Here is a 17,716-nt window from a genome sequence, read left to right on the forward strand (position 1 = left end):
AAAAGGTCCCTATGTTTTCATTTTGGTGCTCAGATGATGATTCCTGCATAAAATGTAATGTGGGTTTCATTATCTTTTTTAATTGGCTTATGTATAAACCCTTTTCTGGTTTTTGTATTTTGAGGGACACAGAAACCTTTGTCATTTTCTCTCTGGGTACCCAGGGAAATGTGCAGGATGCTTACTATAGATTAGGACCAGGAGGAACAATGTGTGGTGGTTGTTCCAGAGTCCTAAGGAAGGACTGAACTTAAGATTTTAAAAATAAATCTGGGGGCACCTGGGTGGTTCAGTGGTTGAGCATCTGCCTTTGGCTCAGGGCATGATCCCAGGGTCCTGGGATCGAGTCTTACATCTGGCTCCCTACAAGGAGCCTGCTTTTCCCTCAATCTATGTCTCTGCCTCTCTTTGTGTGTTTCTCATGAATAAATAAATAAAATCTTAAAATAAATAAACTCAGACCAGCTGTATCTCTGTAAACAAAAGGTTCCTGTGAAACAGATTGTGTGTGTGTGTGTGTGTATGTACTTGTGATTTAACAAGGTCTATTCAGGATATTAAATTCTGTTGCAGTACAGACTGCAGAACATAAAACAATATGACAGAACTTTCTTACTACTGAGAATTTAGCAAGGGAAATAATTCATCATAGAGGAAAATGGTTTATTTAAATATTTGACAAACTCTGGTATCAAGATTTTTTCTCTTAGAGTTAATTTTCTTTCTCTCTGAAGGTACCCAAGCCCACCAATGGGATCTGTATCAGCACCCAACCTGCCTACAGCAGAAGAAAATCTGGAATATGTACGGACTCTCTATGATTTTCTTGGGAATGATGCTGAAGACCTGCCCTTTAAAAAGGGTGAGATCCTGGTGATAATAGAGAAGCCTGAAGAACAGTGGTGGAGTGCCCGGAACAAGGAGGGCCGGATTGGGATGATTCCTGTTCCTTATGTTGAAAAGCTTGTGAGATCCTCACCACATGGAAAGCACGGGAATAGGAATTCCAACAGTTACGGAATCCCAGAACCTGCTCATGCATATGCTCAACCTCAGACCACAACTCCTCTACCTGCAGTTTCCAGTACTCCTGGGGCAGCGATCAACCCTTTGCCATCCACACAGAATGGACCTGTCTTTGCAAAAGCCATCCAGAAAAGAGTACCCTGTGCTTATGACAAGACCGCCTTGGCATTAGAGGTAAAATTTACAAGGCTGGTTTTTTGGGTCTTTTGACATTTGGTTTTAATTTTGTTTCTACAAAGTAACTGCTCATTTCAAGTTCTATTCAGGGGAATAAGAGAACCGGGTAATTTTGGAAGATCCACTGTGAGTGTCCCACACAACTCTTGTCCTTCCTATATTCTTTGTTTCTCCCAGGGTATAATCTCTCTTAGGTTTACTCTCACAGTAGTTTTGTTTTGTTTTTTAAAGATTTTATTCATCTATTCATGAGAGACAAACACAGAGAGAGAGAGAGGCAGAGACACAGGCAGAGGGAGAAGCAGGCTCCATGCAAAGAGCCCGACGTGGGACTCGATCCCGAGACTCTAGGATCATGCCCTGGGCCAAAGGCAGGCACCAAACTCCTGAGCCACCCAGGGATCCCCCTGTAGTTGGTTTTCTTTCCAATAAGGAAAGATGATGATGGTTAATAAAGATCCATTACCTAAAGATGAAATGAGCATACAGGTAGACACATAGCCATTTGTACAGTTCCATATTTCTAACATCGCGATCAGTTGAGGAGACATCAATAAATGTCTTAGGATTCCTCTTCAGCTAGGCAGAGTTTAAAATATCTCAGACCTTACTAGATTTTTTAATTTTTTAATTTTTTAAAGATTTTATTTATTTATTCATGAGAGACAGAGAAAGGCAGAGACACAGGCAGAGGGAAAAGCAGGCCCCATGCAGGGAGCCCGACATGGGACTTGATCCCAGGTCTCCAGGATCACGCCCTGGACTGAAGGCAGCGCTAAACCACTGAGCCACCCGGGCTGCCCTAGATCTATTTTTTGATAGAGACTTTGTAAATTACATAATAGCATGAAATAGAACTTGAGCATTTTAATTGCCAAGTCATGTTCTTTAAATCAAACATTAACTGTCTTTAAAAAAAAAAAAAAAAAAACTTTTGCAAAGCTTAGCAAGAGTGGTGTTCTGAACCAAAAAGTCCTGAAGGTCAGTGTTGATTGATAAGCCTGTTGAGGGCATATCACAGAACGTAGAAGTTTGATGAGACATCTGGTAAACCTGGAGTGACCATAAATGAGCACAAACCCCAGAAGAACAACAGAAGGACTACTTAAGGGGGAAAAAAGGATTTTTTAAAAATTCATGTTTTTAGAACAGTCCTGTATATTTTTCATGTTTTTTTTTTTTTTAATTTTTATTTATTTATGATAGTCACAGAGAGAGAGAGAGAGAGAGAGAGGCAGAGACACAGGCAGAGGGAGAAGCAGGCTCCATGCACCGGGAGCCCGACGTGGGATTCGATCCCAGGTCTCCAGGATCGCGCCCTGGGCCAAAGGCAGGCGCTAAACCGCTGCGCCACCCAGGGATCCCTCATGTTTTTTTTAATGAGGTATAAAATACATAAATTGAGATGGGCCCTAAATATTAACGTGTCAGAACATGGAATTCAGTGCCGCAAATCCTAGTTTGTTAATAAGATGTGAAAATGCTTTGTGAGCCACAAGCTACAAGGTAAATATCATTGTAATGTGATTACAGCTGAATACTCTGTTGATATTATTAAATTGCATATATGTTGGAGAAACTGAGGTTACGCTAGTGATCGTTCTCTGTTCTCTGTGTTCACCCCAAGGTCAGAGTAGGGCAGGGCTGCAAGACCGAAGGATGAAGCAATGGAGCCTGAGTCTGATTGAGTCTGATTACTTCTCCCTCTCATGTTGGCTATAAAGGAGTGAGCATCTGAGGCTTGTGGCAGGGACCAGGTCTAGGGAGGACCCACATGCTTTTAATGCTTACCAGTGGAGGAATAGGAAAGAAACCAGACTGAATCCTGGCTGAGTAGGCCTTGCAGCTTTCTCATCTCCACATGCACGTGCCCCTGCACGGGCACATACCTTTGGCCTAGTTCACACATCAGTACCTTAAAATTACATAGGGTGTTCTGGGCTCTAAAAACTTTCCGGTTTGCAGAGTAATTCCTGCAATTGAGGCATTTTTATGTCTGTTGTCTCATCATAGGAATAGAGAGCTAGGATTCACAAAGTTGTTGTGACTCACATGTGTTAGACACACTGAGGTCAAGGCCCAATCAGAATTCCAAGCTCCATAGAGGAAGTTGGGAATTGGGCTCTTACCTGAGCCTAAGGGTTTTTTGTTTTGTTTTAATTACTTATTTGATGAAGCACAAGCAGGGGGAGTGGCAGATGGAGAGGCAGGCTCGATCCCAGGACCCTTGGAAGGCATGACCAAGCCGAAGGCAGATGCTTAACCAACTGAGCCACCCAGGTGCCCCTGAGCTAGGGTTTAAAGCCTCACTCCATTTAGGCCACCTGCCTATTGACCTCTAGCTCTAAGATGTGCATGCATTTTACAAACCTGTATCTCCTATGTGTTCCTTGGAGTGTACATAGAGAGGGTTATAGAGTGGAAGACCAGGTACTATAAAGGGGGAGCATTTTTTTTTAAAGATTTATTTAGAGAGTTTGTGAGTGGGGAGGGGGTGGGTGGTGGTGCAGAGGGAGAGAGAGAATCGTTGAGTAGACTCCTGGCTCAGTGGAGGAGCCTGAATCACAGCTGGATCAAAGATTGCAGATCCCAGTGATCCCTGGGTGGCATAGCGGTTTGGCGCCTGCCTTTGGCCCAGGGCGCGATCCTGGAGACCCGGGATTGAATCCCACGTCGGGCTCCCGGTGCATGGAGCCTGCTTCTCCCTCTGCCTGTGTCTCTGCCTCTCTCTCTCTCTCTCTGTGACTATCATAAATAAATAAAAATTTAAAAAAAATATTTCAGATCCCTGAGATCATGAGCTGAGCCAGAATCAAGAGTCTGCTGCTTAGCTGACTGAGCCACCCAGGCAGCCCTTAAGGGGGGATCTTTTGGGCTTGGTGAGCAGATACATGGGCCTTAGACCAGGATGAGGATAAAGAGCCTGGTTAATGATGTGTATTTTAAGATAACCCACATACTTGGCCATTACGCAGCTCTCCTTGTTTCTCAGACGCCAGAGAGAGGTCTCTACACCTGAGTCTGCTCATGGCACTACCCCAGCTGTGTAAGCCTCATCAAAGGCTTGTTTTGGTGTGTATCACTGAGAGTGTAAGGGGGACCCAAGTAATAAACTTTTGGTGAATTCCACTTAATGATATTCTTCATTCTGTGTATTTAAATGAGATTTTTGGTTATAGCATAAGTTAAATAGTTCTATGAGTTACAGTATCTTCTAAAACTTAGTGCTTGTCTGATCTTAAAAACAACTCTCTTGAGACTTTTGCAATTAGGTTACCAGGAAAAGTATAAAATTAAAATAAGAAAGGTGAGACAAGTAGGACAAAATGTGCCAGTAATTGAAGCTCCCTTATTTCCCTTGATGGTTATTAGGGAGAACGATGAGGGCCTGGATGAACTTTATTTTGTGAATTATTTCACACATTTTTTTCATAAAATTTGATTTTCAAAAGAACATTCCTATAAGCAAAAAGATTTAAAACAGGTCTGTGTTTAGCCATTTTTCTCTCTTATTACCTCTTTTTAAGAAGTGAGTTGATCCTTCGGATTTAATTTGAAATGGAATACTTGGTACCTATGCGAGGAGATTAAGGTGGGTGTCTCCACTCCTTGAAAACTGCAGATTTCTCCCATGTTCTTGGTGTAGTTGGGCTGGAAAGGGCTCCTGGGAAGCGGGTCACACCCTACAAGAACATTCTAAGGTTGAGGGAAATGTAGCCCTTTCCAAAAGTAGATCACTGACCAGAAGAGAATGTTTAGAGCAAGGGTGCTATTGTCATTATAAAATAACTGTAGTCGTCCTTCTCTGACAGTGGAATAGCAAGGTGGTTAGGGAAAGATCATGGACCTGTGTTCAGGTCCTGGCTTTTCATGGTGTGATCTTGGGCAGGTTACTTAAATTCTTTAGAGTCTAAAAGGCATACTTGTTCTGAGAGCTGATGTGAGTTTGTTCATTAATTATCCATGTATGCAACTAACCTGTGAGGGATGTCTTGTATGATCCTACTACCAATGTGCTTACCACCTCGTGAGAGAATAGATACAGAAACCAACAGTGTGGTAAGTGCTCTAATAACATTCAGAGTATGAGGGAGAGTAGGGAAGGGGGTAGGAGATGGGAGTGTGGGTATCTGTCTGGGAAGCCCTCCTGGAGGAGGTGACTCTTGAACTGAGTTTTGAAGGATGAATAGAAGTTAGCTGGATGAAGTGCAGAGACACATTCCTGGCAGAGGGAAGAGCTTACATGAACAAGACCTAACACCACTGAGCAGCTGCAGGTTGGTGAGAATATGTGGTATGTTGGGCAGAGGGCAAAAGTGGCAAAAGACAAAGCAGAGCAAGTGAACTGTTGCCATGACTGGGCTGAGCAGATGAATGGTTTCCTTATGTTGCCTTCATTGGAGGCATAATTGAACCAATTTCTCACAACTGATGGAGATTCTGAAGTTTGCAGGCAACTTACATTTTTATTGATTGATTTTTAAATAATTGACAGCAAGTGCTTGAGTCTCCCTGTAATAATAGCATTCTCACACACTTGTATTCCAGTATACTTTCCTGACTAGAAAAGAAAGGGAAGAACTTACTTAGTAGTTAGCATTGTCCTTAGCTCTGGGGCTCCACACCAGTGATTATTTGCTGTATGAAAATTTGTATCCAAGCATCTAAATGTAGCTGTGGTGGAGCTTTCCCCTGTGGTATGGGTTAAGAAAACAGTTGGTATGGGGGCACTTGGGGTGGTTCAATCAGTTAAGTGTCTGACTCTTGATCTCAGCTCAGGTCTCGATCTCAGTGTCATGAGTTCAAGCCCCATGTTGGGCTCTGTGTTGGGCGTGGAGCCTACTTCAGAAAAAAGAAAAAAAGAAGGAAAACAGTTGGTGACAGATCTGTAGGAATCAGAGTCTGTGGAACAGATTCTGTGGAGGAAGAATAACATTTTCTTGGACTGCAAGTGAGGCTTCAAGTGACTCAGGATGGGGACTGCAAGTGAGGCTTCAAGTGACTCAGGATGGGGAAGAAAGGCAAGTTGCAGTAATAGGTCATTCAGTCTGCCCATCTTCCTGATGGTTTTAGCTTTCTGCAGCGCCTAAATCCATTGGCCCTCTGGTCTCAGGTTGGGCATCTCCAAAAATACCCCTTCAGCAAAGGTTTACTGGGTAGTTACTGTGAGGCAAACGTTAAGGGAGTTTGGAGTTCAGTAGTAAAGAAAACAAAGGTCTCTGTCCTTTTGAAAGTTCTAGAATATAGTCTCGTGAGTGATTCCTTTTAGCTGTCCACCAGGGAGAAACAACTACGAGGCCCCTTCCTGTATTTGCTAAAGCCCAGTGACTTTAGTATGTGACCCTGTAATTATCCTTCTTCAGGGTTTGGGTATGTGGGGGGAGGGGGGATGCACGTTTCTTATGGTTTTTGTCATACACCATCTGTACAGTTATCTGAATCTTTTAAAATCCTTATTATGTCATCTAGTATATTGATCACCCCCCTACCCTCAGTTTCATGTTATCTGCAGATTTTCTAAAAGCACGATCCAGGTCTTTGTACTAAAGTCCTCCCCTGCAGCTTCTCATGATCTACGTTGCATATCTAAAAAAAGATAATGAGATTGGGTTGGCATGACTTGTTCTTTTTTGAGCCCGTACTGCCTTCCAAATACCATCTGTTTGCTAATTGCATTCAGAATTTTGTCCAGGTATGATTTCACACTCACTCGACTTTTACATTTTATAGAATCTGCCGTTGTCCCTGTTTTAATGAAACCAAGAAACTTGACCTTTTATAGGATCTACTAGTGTCTTGTGTTGTAATGGTCTGTGGCAGGTGACCAGAGTTGGACTTTCATTCCTGCTTGCTGGTGTATTTGGTCAGTACTTCAATATCTGTCTTATCAGTATAAGGATATCCTTTTATTTTTGGTCCTTTTTTTTTTTTTTTTTTATGATGCTCAGAGTTCTTTGTGTGAGTTCACCAGCATTCTCAAGATGCTTGCTGTTCGTTCCCATTGGGGTCATCAGTGATTATGTTCATATATCTTCTTGGATTATCTTCTCTCCATTTTGAAACCCCTAGTCAGTGGATTACATCTGGTTTCCAAATCTCCTGAATCTTTTTTTTTTTTTTTAGATTTTATTTATTTATTCATGATAGGGAGAGAGAGAGAGAGAGAACGAGAGATAGAGGCAGAGACACAGGCAGAGGGAGAAGCAGACTCCATGCAGGGAGCCCAATGTGTGACTCGATCCCAGGACTCAAGGATCACACCCTGGACCAAAGGCAAACGCTCAACCGCTGAGCCACCCAGGCATCCCTCCTGAATCTTTTTTTTTTTTTTTCCTCCTGAATCTTTTTAAGGCCCATGGCACCACTTTCTTCACTGAGTGGCCTGGAATTCTTAGGTTTCTACTTCAACCAGTTGGTTTTGCCTCATTGGTTAGAATTAAATTCACATTAGCTGAATTTAGTTTCTTCATTGATTCTTCTACTGACTGAGATCAAATTGTCTGCAAAGCAAAATTAGATTAGTACTAGTTGTATTTTTCAGCCTTTCGGGAATCGTGTGTGAGTTCCTCTGCTACTGTGTCACCTGTAATATTTATCCACAGTGATGTCAGATCTGTACAGGATCATCATCAAACATCTAACTCAGCTTTGGATATCTATACAGGGTCATAACCTCCTAACGTAACAGGGCCACTCTGTCTTACCTCCTGTCACATTCCAGCAATGACCCCACCACTTCCTAGTCGCCTGTTAAGTAAGAATTTCAGCACTTTTCATCAAGACTTATGGCTCCTTCTCTGCCCTTCTGACATTGATGTTTGCTGGTTATGCTTAACAGTATCTAGTTAGGAATTTGACTTATTCTACTTCTTCTGTACCAGAAATGTTTTTTTCATTAATCACAGTGCTTTATCAAAAGTAGGAATCTTTAGAAAGTCCTTTAGAATTTTAGAAAGTTCTTGTATTTTTAATAACATTTTTTTCTTCTAACATAATCATGTTTTCATTGGGTTGTGAATGAGAGAAGATTAATAGGTTTTTGTTCTTCTTTCTTAAATGTGTAAATTAGGTGACAATATCATGAAAATGATGCCCTGGTGTGGTTCAGGCAAGGCCTGTCCCAGCCTGGTCGTTATGCTGACCTAGTTTTCTGTATGTGTGAAAGCTGTTGAATAAGAACCATCAGCTAGGGGCTTCACAGAGATTATTAGTCTTATGGGATAGGTGACACCAATCCTATTTTTTTAGACCGCTTTATTGAGATATAATTCACATATTCTACAGTATACCATTTATTTTTTGAAGATTTATTTATTTATTTGACAGACCACAAATAAGGGGAGCAGCAGGAAGCCCGATGCAGGGCTCCATCCCAGGACCCCAGGATCATGACCCAAGTTGAATGCAGACCCTTAACTGACCGAGCCACCCAGGCACCCCCAATTTACCCATTTTAACCTACAGTTCAGGGGTCTTGGTGTGTTACGTTCTTTTTTTATTGTTATTGTAAAATAGCATAACAATTTATTTTTAAGTATACACAATTCAGTGACATTAGTTACATTCGTAATTGTGCAACTATCACCACTATCTATTTCCAAAACTTTTTCATCACTGCAAACAGAAGCTCTGTAACCATTAAGCAGTAACTCCCCATTCCCCCTCTCATGAGGCCCTGGTAAATTCTAGTAACCACCTTTCTGTATATATAAATTTGCCTATTCTAGATATCTCATATAAATGGAATCCTACAATATTGGCCTTTGGGTCTGGCTTATTTCACTTAGCATAATGTTTTAAAGTTCATCCACGGGATCCCTGGGTGGCGCAGCGGTTTGGCACCTGCCTTTGGCCCACGGCGCGATCCTGGAGACCCGGGATCGAATCCCACGTCGGGCTCCCGGTGCATGGAGCCTGCTTCTCCCTCTGCCTGTGTCTCTGCCTCTCTCTCTCTCTCTCTATCATAAATAAATAAAAAAAAAATTAAAAAAAAAATAAAGTTCATCCATGTGGTAGCTTGTATCTTCACTCTCTTTATGGCCAAATAGTATTCATTGTATGGATATATCATATTTTGTTTATACATTCTTTAGATGATGGACATCAGAGTTATTTTCACCTTTTGGAAATTGAGCAGTATTATTATGAACATTCATGTACAAATTTTGTTTCAATACCTATTTTCAGTTCTTTGGGGTATATACCTAACATTGGAGTTGCTGGGTCATATGGTAACCATGTTGAACTTGTTGAGAAATCACCATATTGTTTTCTACGGTGGCTGCACCATTTTACAGCAAGCAGTACACAAGGGTTCTAGTTCTCCATGTCCTCACCAGCACTTACTAATTTCCATTTTAAAATTTTTGATTTACATTTCTATAATTAATAATAATGTTGAGGGATCCTTGGGTGGTGGCTCAGTGGTTTAGAGCCTGCCTTTGGTCCAGGGCATGATCCTGGAGTCTGGGATCGAGTCCCACATCAGGCTCCCTGCATGGAGCCTGCTTCTTCCTCTGCCTGTGTCTCTGCCTCCCTCTCTCTTACTCTCCCCGCACCCCCATCTCTCATGAAAAAATAAAGTAAAATAATAATAAAATAATGCATTAAAAAATAAAATAAATAGAACATCCTTTCATATGCTGCTTGGCTATTTTTTATATCTTTGCAAAAATGCTCAAGTCTTTTGCCCATATTTTGATCAGGTTGTTTGTTTTTTGTTGTTGTTGAACTTTAGGAGTTCTTTATATATTCTGGATATTAAATTCATGTTTTTTCCCCTTCTGTAGGTTTTCTTTTTGTTTTCTTGATAGTCTGCTTTGATGCACGTTCTTTTTTAATTTTTTTCTTTAAAGATTTTTATTTATTTGAGAGTATGCATGCAAGCAGTGGGGAGAAGGGAGAGGGAGAGGAGGGAAAGGAAGAGGAACAAGCAGACTACCTGTTGAGCAGGGAGCCCAATGCAAGACTCAATCCCAGGACCCTGAGATTGTGACCTGAGTCACCCAGATGCCCCAATGCACATTCTTAATTTTGATGAAATCCAATTTACCTGATTTTCCTTTTGCTACTCATGCTTTTGATTCATACTGAATAATCCCTTACCAAATTAAAGGTCATGAAGATTTACCCAGTGTTTTCTTCTAAGAGTTTTATGGTTTTAGCTCTTATATGTAATTATTTCTCCATTGTGAGTTAATTTTGGTATGTAGTCTGATGTAGTGGTCCAAATCCTTCCTTTTGCATGTGAAAATCCAATTGTACCAGTACCATTTGTTGAAGAGATTGTTCTTTCCTTATTTGAATGAATTTGGCACTCCTGTCAAAAATCATTTAGTATTAGGGGCACCTGGGTGGCTCAGTTGTTTGAGTGTCCAACTCGGTTTTGGCTCAGGTTGTGATCTAATGGGTTGTGGCATTGAGCCCCATTCAGGCTCCACACTCAGCAGGGAGTCTGCTGGAAGATTCTCCTGCCCTACCCCTACCCCCAATGCTCTACCCACCCCCTCCGCCCCCAATAAATAAATCTTTAAGAAAAATCATTTGGTCATAAATGTGTGTGTTAACTTCTGAACTCTCAGTTCTATTCCATTGGTCTATATGTATGTCTGGGTGCCAATACCACAGTATTTTGTTTTTAAGATTTACTTATTTATTTGAGAGAGTATGTGCATGAACAGGAGGAAGGGCAGAGAAAGAGGGAGAGAGAGAATCCCCAGCAGACTTACTGCTGAGTGTGGAGCTGAAGTATCCAGTGTACGATCCCATGATCCTGAGATCATGACCTTAGCCAAAATCAAAAGTCGACCGCTAAACAGACTGAGCCACCCAGGTGCCCCCCAATACCACTTTTTTTTAAAAGGTTTTATTTATTTATGAGAGACACAGAGAGAGAGGCAGAGACACAGGTAGAAGGAGAAGCAGGCCCCCTGCAGGGAGCCCCATGTGGGACTCAATCTCAGAACTCTGGGATCACAGCCGGAGGTGAATGCAGATGCCCTACCGCTGAGCCACCCAGGTGTCCCTCCAAGACCACTTTTTTGATTACTGTATCTTCGTGTAGTAGTTGTGAAGTCAGGAAGTAGAAGTCTAACAACTTTGTTCTTCTTTTTCAAGATTGTTTTAGCTATTCAGAGTATCTTACAATTCCACGTGAATTTGAAGATCATCCTTTCCAGTTCTGCAAAAAAATGTTAGAATTTTGATAGGGATTGTGTTGAACTTGTAGATCTCTGGTTAGTGTTGACATCTTGATAATACTGAGGCTTCCTATCCGTGAACACAAGATGTCTTGCCATTTACTTAAGTCTTCTTTAATTTTTTTCTGGCAGTATTTTGTAGTGTTCAGTGTACAAGTGTTTTATTTAAGTTAAATGTATTTCCAGTTATTCTTTTAGATGGCATTGTACCATGGAATTGTGTTTTTGTTTTTTAAGATTTTACTTTTTTAAGTTATCTTTGTATCTACCGTGGGACTCAAACCCACAGCCCCAAGATCAACAAGTCACATGCTCCACCAATTGAGCCAGCCAGGCACCTCTCAGTGGAATTGCGTTCTTGATTGTTCATTACTGGCTTACAGAAACACAACTGGTATTTGTTTGTTTATCTTGTACCCTGTAACTTTGCTGCATTTTATTAGCTCTAATAGCTTTCTTGTGGAATCTTAGGAATTTTCTATATATAAGATCTTGTCATCTGCAGATGGAGATAGTTTTACTCCTTCCTTTCCATAGCCCACATTCTCTTGCATCACAGCATACTGGCCTGTGATACCTTTAACCCCTGGACCATCTTAAAATAAAATCCCTGTTTTCATAAAAAGTGTTAACTGGTAAACAGCCTTCTTAAATCAAATTGCTCCCCTGGAGGATAATGGGAATAGAACAAGTCTTCAGTGTTAAAAACCAGTAAGTAGCATCAGTTTTAGGAGAGAGTACCTGAGACTACTTGACGGCTACTCAGGGTACATGGACAAGGACCATTGTAGCCCTTAAAAGCCTCTTCAGCTCTGGTAGCTTTAATTCAGGTACTGGTGTACAGAGAACACAAGGGCAAGTGTTAAAACAGGTGAAGACCCCAGGCAGCTCCGTGAGGGCAGGGCTGTTATCTGCTTTGCTCTCTGTTGTACCCTTCTGGGGCCTGGCACATAAATAATCACTATTTGTTGAACAAGTAAATGAAAGCCACAAGTTGCAGAATTAAAACTGCCTGGTGGTTGCAAGATGTTGGTTTTTGTTGTGTTTTATACCTTTTTGAGGTTATGGAACCCTTTTACAATCTGAAGATAGCTTTCTCCAGGAAAACAAATGCATTAATGCACTTATATACATTTCTGCATATACTTCCGGGATGTTCTTTGATATCTGAGACATGTTCATGTCACCCAAGTTAGAACTTCTGATTCCATTGTAACTTACTGTGCTTCTGATCTTATTTTTATGTAACCTGAGAATACAGTCTGAAAATATCTGAATGGGGAAAAGAGACGGATTGAATGAGTAGGGGAAGCAGAAAGCTGCTGTGGCAGCCAGTACCTGGGCCCTCGAGGGTTTTGACTGCTCTTGGACTCAAGTACCAGAAGTCAGGCTGTAGAAGTATTGCCAGTGCTCTTCTGTTTATGCTCTGGACGAGTAGAGCTATAGAAACTATTACTAGCATTGGAAGTGTTGTCTTGCCTTCTTGCATGGTCCTCACTAGACACAAAGCATGAGGGTGACTGGGGTGTCCTACTGATGTGTGCTTGATTTTAGAGTTGATGTGTGCACTTCCCAAGTGCTGAGTGCACCCCGGTACAAAGATAATAGTGTGGCAGTTCTAGTAATAATCAGGGTTGTCATAGGGTGACATTTAATAAGATATGTGTCTCCTCTTGATCTTTTGATAGGATCAGCCATTATCTTCCAGGCTTAGAGTGCTCCTTGAACTGAGTTGATATCCACCAACTTTGAGGTCAATCTGCTCTCTGAAGTGAGTGGTTCTTTGGACTCAGTCCTTCTATCGTGAAGCCAAAGGAAGGGCATTGTACCAGAATTGGGAGTGAAGAGAGGAGCAGCAAGATGGCATCTGAGCCCAAGCATTCTTCAGTGGAGCAGTAAAGAAGCTGGTCCATAGCCAGGCCTGTAACTGTGGGCAGCAGGCAGCATAACACAGCCAGGGCATCTTTTCTGTGTTGGTATTCTAGGGTTATTCCCCATATGAAGGGTCTTGGACTGAGCTAGAAAGAGCATGAAGAATGACATGCTATGTTTTCACATGTGAGAGCTCCTTCAAGGCCAGAATGTGGCTTTAATGTCAGGTGGCCATCACATGTCTCCCATTCATTCTCTCTTCCTAGCCTGAACCTTGACTTATCTCTACTGGTCAAGGTTCCCTAGGTCAAAGCAATAGCTCCCTGCTCCTGTGCTCTGCAGCTTGGACTCAGTACTGTATTTCTTCCACTTGCTGCTTTTTGTATTGTTTATTCTCTAACAAACATTCATTGAACATCTACCACATCTGGACAGTAGATTATTGTGTATCCCACAGTGAGACAGAGGTTCCTTGAAGATGAGAACTGAGCTGCAATAGATATGCAGTAAATCTTATTAAATTGATGATGTAGAATGGTGTGGAAAGTGTCTTATAAAGACTGTCAGAATCATAAATTAATTAGAAGGCATGAGATGGGGTGCGTGGATAGCTAAGTGGGTTAAGTGTGTGCCTTTGGCTTAGATCATGATCTCAGGTTCCTAGGAGGGAGCCCCACATCTGGCTCCCTACTCAGCGGGGAGGGATCTTCTCTCTCTCCCTCTACCCCTGCTCCTACTCTATCATGTGTTTTCTCTCTCTCTCAAATAAAGAAAATCTTAAAAAAAAAAAAAGGTGAGGGACTGTATTCTACTATCCTTAGACCCCTGTGCCTGTTACTGCTGTCCTCCCAAGACCTTTCTTCTCTACTTGGCCATCTGTGTATCCCCAGCAGATGGGGGACATCAACCTGCACTTTTCTTTTTCTCTTTTGAGAGAGAGAACACGACCAGTGGGGAGGGGTAGAGGGAGAAGTGGATTCCCCAATAAGCTGGGCGCTTGATGCGGCACTTGATCCCAGGACCCTGGGATCATGATCTAAACCGAAAGCAGACGCTTAACAGACTGAGCCACCCAGGCACTCCTCTCTTCTTATTTTATTTTATTTATTAATATTTTATTTATTCATGAGAGACACAGAGAGAGAGACAGAGAGACAAGCAGAGAGAGAAGCAGGCTCTATGCAGGGAGCTCGACGTGGGACTCTATCCTCGGTCTCCAGGGACACACCCTGGGCTGAAGGGGGCGCTAAACCACTGAGCCACCCAGGCTGCCCCTTCTTTTTTAAACCTTGATTCTGCAGACTTCTCCAGAAAGTACTTTACAGTACTGTAACATGGAGTATAAAATAAAATAATAAATAAAATAATATAAAATAAGCAAAACAAGTTTCTCCTTTTCAGAGAGTGCCATGTGGTGTGTGTTGGAAGCCAAGAGGTGACCATGGAAGAGCAGAGAATGGAGCCTCCTTGGTCTAGTCTGCCAGAATCCTGGAGAACAAGGCATCTGACCTCACACAGAGCTTTACTTTCCACAAATGCATATGGGAAGTACCCCCCTGGCAGTAGTGTTATATTATACAATACCGCAAAAATGGAGAGCTGAGCAGCAGAGAGTGAAAAGGGCAGGTGAAGTCTCCCACATTAGGTGCCATGAAACATCAGAGGTAGAGAACTGGACTTGGTGTTGCTAACTTTGGACCAGCAGGTATTCCTTGATGATGAAATGGTGGGAGCAATAGCCAGAGTGTGGTAGGTAGGTTCTGGCTGTAGGAGACCAGAGTGATTGGGAATTGGGCTGATTGGGCTGGGTGACATTAGATGATAGAAGACAGATCAGGGTAAGATGGCTACACTGATAAACCCAGGTAGTGAGAGGCTAGGAAAACCAGGGAGGAGGCATTAACCTGGGGTCAGAGTATATTCCTTGCCCCCAGGCTGGAGGGGTGCACTCACCCAAGATGTGGAAGAGGGCTGCCCCAGGCCAGGTTTTCAGGAAAGTAAGACTTTGTTTTCTTTCATATTTATCAAACATCAGCCAGGGCAGGCTAAGATTACAGACTTCAGGCAAAATGTATGCTCTCTGGGCACCTGGAGTCCAGTTGAAGATAGAGAAAGCATAGATAAAATGACAAAATTCCAAAGTATTTTTTGTAGGACATCAAATGAGTGGACCTAACGAAAACTTAAGTTGCTGGGCCCACTATCTGTCAACAACACTCATCAACCTCAAACAGTAGCTTTGTTTTCAGTTTCAGCTCATTTTTGCCTTAGCCTTTTTTTTTTTTTCCTCATGTAACATCTTGGCAGAATGGATCTGGCTCTGAGTGCCAGCTCACTACCTACAGACTGCCCAGGTGCCCTGAAGCCATCATCCTTTGTACAGCAGAGTCTACCTGGGTGTTTGCTCACCTGGGTCCCCTCTTTCGTCACAGAATTCTCCTACACGTTTATACCTACACATTCTCTTACTTGTCCTTGCCTTGTTGTATAGTTATTTTAATACATTAATTGTATTTTCTTTGTGATCATTAACAATAACTAGAAGTTAATTTAGAATGATATCAGTAGCTTTCTATCCATGATTTTCTTTATATCATTTTTTTAAAAGATTTATTTATTTATTGGGGGCGGGGGGGCGTGGGGAATGGCAGAGGGTGAGAATCCTTAAGCAGACCAAAGGGAACCAGGTGTCCCAAGCACGGAGTCATGAGATCATGACTTGAACTAAAACAAAGAGTCTGACACCCAACTGAACCACCCAGGTGCTCTCCTATTTCATTATTTTATTCTATTTTTATTATTTTTAAGATTTTATTTTTTCATGAGAGAGGCAGAGACACAGGGAGAAGGAGAAGCAGGCTCCATGCAGGGAGCCTGATGTGGGACTTGATCCCGGGACCCTGGGGTCATGCCCTGAGCCAAAGGCAGATGCTCAACCGCTGAGCTACCCAGGCATCCCCCTATTTCATTATTTTAAAAATAAAGACAGAGGCAGTCTGTTTTCCTGGGTCAAAGGGAGGTAAAGAATGTTGTATGTTGGAGAGAAAGGCCAGACAGTGAAGCTCTTCATCTCCTTAGCCTCCTTGTGCTCCAAACATGAGATAGCAGGTTCCTGCACTGAAAAAGGCTCAAAAGGGACACCTGAGTGGCTTAATCAGTTAAATGACCAACTCTTGATTTCGACTCAGGTCATGATCTCAGAGTTATGAGTTAGAGTCCTATGTCAGGCTCTGCACTGGGCGTGGAGCATGCTTAAGATTCTCTTTCCTCCTCTCCCTCTTCCCCCCCCCCCCAACTCATGCGAGTGCTTTCTCTCTGGTGTGCGTGCGCTAGCATATTCTCTCTCTCTCTCATAATAATATAATTACTTGGTCCGCTTTCTATAAAGGAACATGAAATTTTTCTTAAATTGGCATGATTTTCCCCACATATGAGTAAGAAAAACGTTTTCTACTATCTATAAATTAAAATATTATGATTTGGAGAAAGAGCAATACTTGGACTCCAGGCACTAATCATAAAACAATCTATATTTCCCAAATATTTAAAATTTAGTTTTTATTACTATTTTTTAATAGATTTTATTTATTTATTCATGAGAGAGACAGAGAGGTGGCAGAGATGTAGGCAGAGAGGCAGAGGGAGAAGCAGGCTCCTCGCAGGAAGTTCAGTCCGGGACTGGGATCATGCCCTGGGCCGAAGGCAGATGCTCAACCACTGAGCCACCCAGGCGTCCTTAAGTTTTATTATTTAAATCTTACCTATTCCAGGGATCCCTGGATGGCGCAGCGGTTTGGCGCCTGCCTTTGGCCCAGGGCGCGATCCTGGAGACCCGGGATCGAATCCCACGTCGGGCTCCCGGTGCATGGAGCCTGCTTCTCCCTCTGCCTGTGTCTCTGCCTCTCTGTCTCTCTCTGTGTGACTATCATGAATAAATAAATAAAATCTTTAAAAAAATAAAATAAAATAAAAAATAAATCTTACCTATTCGGGGCAGCCCCGGTGGCTGCCGCCTACAGCCCAGGTGTGATCCTGGAGATCCAGGATTGAGTCCCACGTCAGGCTTCCTGCATGGAGCCTGCTTTTCCCTCTGCCTGTGTCTCTGCCTCTCTCTTGCTCTCTCTGAGTAAATAAATAATTCTTAAAAAAATAAAAATAAAAATAAATAAAAATAATCTATCCATCAAATTATTATTTCCTTTTAAGACAAAAATCAGAGAAACGTGTCTTTTCAGTTGTAATTTTTTTTCCACTGGGTACTTTACAAATTAATATTTTTTACAACTTAATTTTCTTTTATGGTGAAAAAATTTGTATTTAGATTTATAGCCAGCTGGACTCAGTTAAGATGATCCCAGTTTTGTTGGCAACATCCAAAGCATCATAGTCAGGAGCCAGTCAAACATATGCTTTCTTCTCTCCATCAGGCCTGATCAAGGTGT

General features: G+C 42.1%; 1 protein-coding gene across 2 annotated transcripts in view; it reads left to right on the forward strand.

The window, feature by feature from the left end:
* CRKL (CRK like proto-oncogene, adaptor protein) overlaps nucleotides 1–17,716 on the forward strand; it is a 40,673-nt gene that overhangs the window by 13,776 nt on the left and 9,181 nt on the right. Inside the window, exons 2-3 of one of the 2 annotated variants that reach the window (XM_077874639.1) lie at nucleotides 735–1,200; nucleotides 14,676–14,818. In XM_077874639.1, the coding sequence (XP_077730765.1) occupies nucleotides 735–1,200; nucleotides 14,676–14,750 (541 nt within the window). In that variant the 3' untranslated portion in view covers nucleotides 14,751–14,818. Of the gene's footprint in view, nucleotides 1–734; nucleotides 1,201–14,675; nucleotides 14,819–17,716 lie in introns of those variants that run through there. The other variant, XM_077874638.1, reaches the window with a different exon arrangement.

This window comes from Canis aureus, chromosome 27 (assembly GCF_053574225.1).
Source record: "Canis aureus isolate CA01 chromosome 27, VMU_Caureus_v.1.0, whole genome shotgun sequence".
In the NCBI taxonomy this organism is placed as follows: domain Eukaryota; kingdom Metazoa; phylum Chordata; class Mammalia; order Carnivora; family Canidae; genus Canis; species Canis aureus.